The sequence below is a fragment of the Echinops telfairi genome, unplaced genomic scaffold, assembly GCF_000313985.2.
Source record: "Echinops telfairi isolate 266 unplaced genomic scaffold, ASM31398v2 ScPeMD7_7;HRSCAF=31, whole genome shotgun sequence".
NCBI classification, from domain to species: Eukaryota; Metazoa; Chordata; class Mammalia; order Afrosoricida; family Tenrecidae; genus Echinops; species Echinops telfairi.
In genome coordinates, this window is record NW_022103904.1 from 26,415,937 (window position 1) to 26,424,271 (window position 8,335).

The 8,335-nt window shown below is 45.1% G+C and overlaps 1 protein-coding gene across 3 annotated transcripts in view; it reads right to left on the bottom strand.

The window, feature by feature from the left end:
• Window positions 1–3,073, bottom strand: part of PRC1 (protein regulator of cytokinesis 1) — a 39,290-nt gene extending 36,217 nt beyond the window's left edge. For all 3 annotated transcript variants that reach the window (XM_045286274.1, XM_030884475.2, XM_030884474.2), the window contains exon 1: window positions 2,965–3,073. In XM_045286274.1, the coding sequence (XP_045142209.1) occupies window positions 2,965–2,975 (11 nt within the window). In that variant the 5' untranslated portion in view covers window positions 2,976–3,073. The remainder of the gene's footprint in view (window positions 1–2,964) is intronic.
• Window positions 3,074–8,335: the final 5,262 nt, after the last annotated feature.

Here is an 8,335-nt window from a genome sequence, read left to right on the forward strand (position 1 = left end):
GTTGTCTGTCCCCCAGGGAGGAGGTCATATATAGTTCCTTGTAATCGGTTCCCTCTTTCCTACCCACTCTCCCTCTACCCTCCCTGTTTTGCCACTCACCACTGGTCCTGAAGGGATCATCCGCCCTGATTCCCTGGATTTCCAGTTCCTATCTGTACCAGTGTACATCCTCTGGTCTAGCCAGATTTGCAAGCCAGAATTCGTGTCATGATAGTGGGAGTGGGGAGGAAACCTTTAGGAACTAGAGGAAAGTTGTATTTTTCATCACTGCTACATTGCACCCTGACTGGCAGAGCCCTATCTTATCTGACAGCCATTATGTCTCTTTTCTCTGTGCTCACAGATCTCCTTATTCTTTTTCCAAATATACCAGGTACTAGGCACTCTCCCAAGTAGGCATTGCACTACTTAACCAACACAAGGTTGGTGGTTCAAACTCACTAGTGGGAGCAAGATGAGGATGTGCATTACCATAACATCTCATCTCAGAAACGGTCTATGAGTTCCCTGAGTCTGAATCACATGCATAGCGGTATGCTTAACTCACCTGAAGCCTTTGCATTTGCTGGCCCCCTATCTGTATCTTTTCTCCCCTAGATGTCTGCATGGCATCTGTAAGTCTCTGCTCTAAGGCCATCTCGGGAAAGCCTTGACTCACCCATCTCTTAAAGCTCCAGCTCCCTGCACCCTCAGTACTCAGCCCCTTTTCTGCTAGACTCGTTCCATATTGCTAATCACGCGTGAACAGGAGATAGGATTATTTTGCCTGGGCTATCAAACCAAAGGGTCCCAAAGACAAGGCTCTCTGTGCCTGTAAACAATTACGGTAGTCTTAGAAATGCAGAGGGGCAGTTCTACCCTGTCCTATAGGGTCGCTGAGTCAGCATCAACTCGATAACCATGAGTGTTTGTCTGAGACCAAACTGGAAGTGCAAGAGGACTGGAACATCAGTTTTATTCATCACTAGAACACTGACCCCTAGAAGGTACCTTGTATGAGGGAGCTTCAAAAAATTCATGGAAAGTGTCTTATAACTCCATTTTTTCCAGAAAAATTCTGAAGCCCTCTTGTACATAAGCACTCAATAAATATTTTAAAATAAAGTTAACATGTCAAAAATAATTGATATGGTGTTGTAATGCCTTAGAGCACTCACTGTAAACAGTTATTATAGTTATGCTAAATGGCTTCCCAAAAAAGATAAATCTGAAATATTTTTTCTTGTAATACATCATTGAAACTTGAGGACAAATGCAAGACCACCACCTAAGAGAACAAAGGAGCTACAAACAGGCCAGTGTTTCCAGTCTCATAAAGTCACTGGACTAGAAGGGATCTCAGACAAGTCTCTGAATCCCAGGGTTCACCCTACCCACTGTCTAATTTTTCTCTAAATAGTCCTCAAGAGATGGAGTTTTGTTAATCTCCTGTCAGAAATTAATACCCACAATTAATCCACTGGCCAATCTTACATCTAGCTGTGGCATATTTCTCATAGTTTTTCCTAACTATGACTACCTGAACTCCAAATCACCTAAAAATCACATTTAGGTGAGTACAGTAATTCCAATGGTTATTTTAAAGCCTAATTACTATACCTGTCAGCCTGGAACCAAAGCTAGCTGATTAATTTCCTCCTCCTTCATGTATTCAGTTAATGGAATAGAAATGTTTACTGCCAATATTATATAAGGTTTAACTAGTTCTTGGTATGCATCATTACTTTAAATGTACAGCAACCTTCATATCCTGTCCTTTAACTAGAAAAACATTTAGCATTCAGAATCTTACACTGGGAGTTGTTTTCCTAATGGTTTGTACTCAATTCCCAATCAATCTACTGAGAGTTAGCACTTGCTAATCATGGAAAAAGGGAATTTTATACAGTCTCAGAGCAATAATGTTACCCAGTAACTACAAATAAAATTAATGAATCATCACGCTACTTATTTTGCAATAATAGTGTTAACATTGGTATAGCTCTTAACACAAGAGACCTAGTCTTATTTTAGAGGTGAGAAAACGGCTGTCCAACATCCTGTCCAAAGTCATTAGTTAGTAAGCACACCAGTAGGGCGGCCTTTCCTCCCAGGCCCTCAACACCCGTCCCCGCCCCAATCAATCCCTCTGCAGCACCCAGCACCTTACAAGCTGGCCCCTCCCCTCCTTCCCCGGGATTGCGCACAGGAAAGGAATTCCAAACGAGTATGAAATTCCAGAGGGGTTTGCGAAGAAACAGACTCACCTTCCTAGTTCAAGTAAAACGTTAATACCGCAACTTGGATACGCTATATACACTTGGAAAACTAAATCGTTTCATACCCAAAGAAATAGATGGTTACCGGGTCGGGAGGGGAAGGGCCGAAAGAGGGCTAGAGAGGGCAGACAGGTGTTCACTTGGGGGAAAGGGAAGAGAATATTCTACAAGAGGGAGCTGATGGGGGGAAGAAAAGAGGGGCGAGGAGACGCGGCGAGCCACTGGGAGGTTTGATGAGTTGTTTAAGCTGTTGACTGCAAAAATGATGACCCTGATGTGTAAACCCCCTAGTTTACAATAAAAAGATTTTGTAAAAATATAAGTTAAAAAACGTCACGGCTCTATTGAAGTAGAAATAAGGAGGCACAAGCAGCGGTAATGCTAAAGGAGCAGCAGCTGGGGCGCAGCCAGCAGCAGGGTGGGGCTCCGCGGCGCGGGCGGCTCGGACGGACCCGCCGAGCCCACCCAGCGGCTGGGCCGCACCCGGGGGTCGAGGCCGGTAGGAACCGCGCCCGCAGCCGGCCCACCCGCTCCCAGCTCCCCGGCTCCGCTCAGCCGCGCTCAGGCCCTCGGCCCTCTTCGGGCGCGGTCGCACGGCACGTCCCCGATCTGGGCCAAGGGGGCGCCACTCAGACCCCGGCTGGCCTCGGACGCCAGACGGGGGTCGGTCCCTCCCACGCCCCTTTACTCCCCCCACAACCAGCACCTTCTCCTCATGATGGACTCTCCAAGCAGCCGGGCGTCTAGGCACCCGTCCACTCCACGCGAGCCAGAGCGCAGCAACCACCGCAAAAACCGGCGAACTCACTGCATGTCCCACGTCCGCGAGCCGTTGGGCCCCGCGGAATTTCAAACCCAGCAGAGAGACAGCGCTCCCCTGTGATTGGTGCTGCGTCCCGTCGCTTTGCGCGAAACCCCGCCTTCGCCCCGCCTCGCCGGGGGCGGGACGGGTCCGCAGTCCGATCCCGGCGCGCCGGCCGGGAACAGCAGTTCTAGTGCCGGCTGGTTAGTGTCCGGAACCCCACAGGGACGGGGACGCTGCCTGCGCATGCGCTCGGTCAGGCCAATCCCCGGCTCGCTTTCTGCCTTCCCCACGAATGGGCGTGGGGAGGGCGGGGACTCGTTCCTCTAAGAGCCAACGACCTCGTCGGAGCCCCACCCGGCTCGCGGAGTTTAGATTCGAACTGCGCTCCGCCCACCCGGGGCCGTCGGGAAGGTCCGGGGAACGCGCAGGCACCGGCTCCGCGGAGCCGGCCACGGGTCAGTGAGCGAACTCGGGCCAGGAAAAAGGCGTCGGGATCTAACTGGCTACTCTCGCTTCTCCAGACAACGAACTCAGTCTATTGGGAACCATTCCCAGATGCAGGAAACCGTGTGCTCAGGGGAAGGGAATGAAACGGAATTCTGCTCATGGGCCTGGTAGTTTTCTAGACAAATTATCCTTATTTAATTCCCATAACAATCCTCTTAGATGTTTTCGCCATTTAACAGAGAAAGAGTTTCAGAAGAATTTCATGATCGTCCAAATTGCATGATAAATGAAAGTAACCTGAGCTTGGTTTTCACAAAAATAATAATGTGTTTATCTCATTATGTAAAATGTTTATAATTCAAAGTAGATATCATAGTCGTTTTTAATTTTTATTTTCTCACTGAACATACACTATACCCTTAAATACTTATATATATATTTCAATGATTCGTAGTTGCCTATCTTGTATGTAGATTTCTAATAAACTTTTGCTATAAATAGGAATTGCTAATATTGTAAATAAAAAATGATGATGGGGTAAATGTCTTTATACATGAATCTGCATGTTTTGCATTAAAACATTTTTGTGGTTGATTTCCTAGTAGTGTAATTACCAATTTAAAGAATTTGTGGGGGGAGGGGGGGGAAAATGAGGACCTAATGTCAGGGGTTTAAGTGGAGAGAAAATGTTTTGAGAAACGATGTACAAATGCGCTTTACACAATTGATGTGTGTGGATTGGGATAACAGTTGTATGAGCCCCTAATAAAACGTTAATAAAGAAAGAATTTGTAGCATTAATATTGCTTTTCCAGATATTAATTTGCCCTGCCCACCAACCCTTGCTGGAACTGCCCTCTTAGTTTCATAGGTAAAAGTGGCATTTCCTTTGTTGATTTGCACTTCTTTGATTACAACTGAAATTGCAAATTTTGCAGTTGTTTCCTGGCCAACTGTAACTTCTATGAATTCTTATTTACCTTTTCCAAAAAGGTAAAGAATATTTGCCTGCTTCAGGTTTTTGTCCTGATGTGTGTGTGTGTGTGTGTATCTTTGAGTATCTTTGAACTTGTTGGCAATATGACAAGTATTCATATCGCTAATGTAATAATACATTATTTACTCAACGATGCCCAGTCCGTTCTGACTCATAGTGGCCCAATAGAACAGAGTAGAACTGCTCCTTTGGGTTTCCAAGGAAGTAAATCTTTACAGAAGCAGAAAGCCTTTCTCCTGCAGAGTGGCTGGTTTCAAACTGCTGACTTTGTGATCAGAACCCACTACACCACCAGGGCACCTTATAATGAACTACAGGAACCTCTGTAAATTCACTTGCAATCTCCATTGATGAACTTAAAAGGAAATTACCAGAAAACTTTAAGAATTGATACTCTTTAAAATAAAAAAGGGCCATCTAGCTCAGAAGCAACAAAGCCCACATGGAAGAAGCACACCAGCCTGTGCAATCACGAGGTGCTGAAGGTGTTATATCATTGTGAATCAGGGGGGAAGTGCGGAGTGGAGACCCAAAGCCCATTTGTAGGCCACTGGACATCCCCTTACAGAAGGGTCTTGGGGAAGAGATGAGCCAGTCAGGGTGTAATGTAGCAATGATGAAACATAACACCTTTCCTCTAGTTCCTAAATGTTTCCTCCCCTGCCCCACTATCATGATCCCAATTCTACCTTACACATCTGGCTAGACCAGAGGATGTACACTGGTACAGATAGGAACTGTAAACACAGGGAATCCAGGGCAGATGATCCCTTCAGGACCAGTGGTGTGAGTGGCGATACTGGGAGGGTGGAAGGAGGGTGGGTTGGAAAGGGGGAACCGGTTACAAGGATATACATATAACTTCCTCCCTGGGGGACAAACAACAGAAAAGTGGGTGAAGGGAGACGTCGGACAGTGCAAGATATGACAAAAATAATAATTTATAAATTATCAAGTGTTCTTGAGGGAGGGGGGAGCGGGGGTCGGGAAATGAACTGATCCAGGGGCTTAGGTGGAGATCAAATGTTTTGAGAATGACGAGGGCAATGAATGTACAAATGTACTTTATACATTGATGTATGTATGGATTGTGATGAGTTGTATAAGTCCCTAATAAATGGTTTAAAAAAAAGAATTGAAAAAAAATTTTTAAAAAGAAATGAATCTCTTAACTGTTCTTCATGATTGAATTGTTGAATTGTAAGACATGTGGATAAAGTGCTAATAAAACTGTTTAAAAAACAATTTTTACACTGTAGTAATGCAGTATTTAAAAAAAAAAAAAAAGGCATAGGACCATGGAAGATAATCTTTTAGAGCAGTGGTTCTCAACTTTCCTAATGCCGCGACCCTTTAATACAGTTGTGGTGACCCCCCCCAACCATAAAATTATTTTTGTTGCTACTTCATAACTGTAATTTGCTACTGTTATCAATCGAGTGACCCCTGTGAAAGGGTTGTTAAGACCCCCCAAAGGGGTCACGACCCACAGGTTGAGAACTGCTGGTTTAGAGCATATACTCAACATTGTAAAAATGTCTGAATAAGACCTTAGTTTTTAGTGCCACTATAGTTCCTACTATATATAGCACAAGTGGGTGATGTTAACAAAGAACTTAATTTTTCCACAGTTTTGGAGGCTAGAAGTCCAAATTCCGGGCACCAGCTCTAGGGAAGGCTTCTGGAGGAAGGTCACTGTCACCTTTCAACATCTGTGGGCCTGGTGTTTCTTGGAGTTCTCCACGCGCCTGTGTCTTGGCATCAATCTTCCCCTGGGGCTTAGAGGGCTCCAGGTCCACAAAGAGTCCCTCTGCGCTCTCTGCTTTTTGAGCTCTCTTCCGCTCATTTCTCTGAACTTCCATGCAAGGGCCAAGGCGATACAAGCCACACCCCGGGGAAGCTCCCTACATTAGAGCGGGCTGTGACCCAAAAAGGGTCCCAGGAGTATAAACATTTTGTGTGATTTCTAATTTTTAAATGTAATTTTTTCCATCAACATTACAATGTTAAATTTTTTAAAACCCCACCCACATTTGGATTGATTTCTTTGTAATTCTGCCGAGAGACTACTAATAGAGCAGAGGTGCTTTATATTAACTTCATTACTCACTTGCAGTTACAAGAATCCCTACTTTGCCTATCTTATTGGATATATACCAAGTACAGGTGTAACTAGGTTCATGAAAGTCTTCACTATCTTTAAATCCATTTTTCCACGTACTTTTTAAAGCCCCTCACATAGTGAACTGGTAATTTGATGAACTAGTTGGAAAGACTGCTCCTCAATCACGCAGCTTTTAATGCAGGTAAAGACCGACACTGCCGTCAAGTCCATTCGATTCAGAGGCCCTGTGAGATAAGCGGAGAGCTGTTCCTTAGGGCTCTGAGGCTGCACATCTTTGCAAGAACAGCCAGCCCCATCTTTCTCTTGCAGAGTGGCTTTGGAGTTTAACCATCAACCTTGCAGCTAGCAGCCCAGCGTTTAACCCATTGTGCCACCAGGGTCCCCCTAAATATAGGGTAAGGATCCCAGGAGGCCTGGTGATGCAGTGGGTAAGTTTGGTTGCTAATCTAAACGTGAGTAGTTCAAACTCACCAACCACTCGGTGGGACAAATGGCCTGGTTCCTAAAGATTATATCCCTGATCTGGATGTAACTATTGGTCTTTCTCCGTTGGGAGCCAAGAAGAATGAAAAATTAAAATATAAGGAAACAATCAGTCCATCATACTAATTGGACCATGTGAATCCAGCTTCCACAACCCCGAGACCAGAAGAACCAGATGGGGCTCAGATACCGCTGCTGACAGCTCTGAAAAGGCTCATAATAGAGTGGGAGGTAAATGTGACGCAAAACTCAAAATAATAAAACAGATCAGGCTTGCTGGTCTGAGAGAGACTGGTGGGTCCCCCTAAAACTATGGCATTTCGAAACCCTTCACCCCTATTGCTCAACTTACAGACAGGCTTATAAACTGAGTAACAACTCCAGGGAGGTATGCAATCTCTGGGACAACAAACCTGTGAGTTCAAAGGGCAGCATTTGCCCAGAGATAAGCTCAGAGACGGGAAGGAATAGAAATGAACGGAATCAGCAAGTCCAGGCAGTAAGTGGGAAGAATGTTAAGTGGAAAACCAATTTGCTTTGTAAACTTTCACCCAAATCACAGTAAGATGGAGGCAGTTCTACCCCGTTCTAGACAGCCACAGCGTGTCAGAATCAGCTTAGTGGCAATGAATAAAGGATGTCTAAGGTAGATATTAGAGAATACCTTTTATTTGTTTGTTTTATAGGAAAACAAAGCTGTGTTGTGGGCAGAAAGTGGTATTTCATTTTTAGGCCAATTCTATTTACAAGTAAGGTTTTAAATTTTTGTGTCACCCTTTCATGTTTTTACCATAAGTAAAATGGACACTTACGAAATACTGATGATTAAAAGTGGTCTGTTTGCAAGCCTGTGGGTAGCTGTGGAGTGGGGCGACATCCCCGTTCTGGAATGCGGCTGGAAATTAGCTTTCCTCCCCTGCGCCCAGTAGGCATACATGTAGGTTGGGTGTCTTTGGGAACTGGCACCCAGCCGCCTCCCTCAGCCTCAGGGTCTGGGAAACCCTCCCCTGTGCCTCCCCCCTACCAGGAGCCTCCCCCCTGCCAGGAGCCGCCCCTTGCCCTGGTGGTGCCTCTGGGAGGACATAGTTTATTTTTCTACTTTGGGACTCGGGACTCTCAGTTGTAGGTTATGTACAGATGCATGCCCTTTTGGAAAATAAAAGGTTTTCATATCTTGTAAAAAAAAAAAAAAGTGGTATGTTTGCATCACATATTTTGCA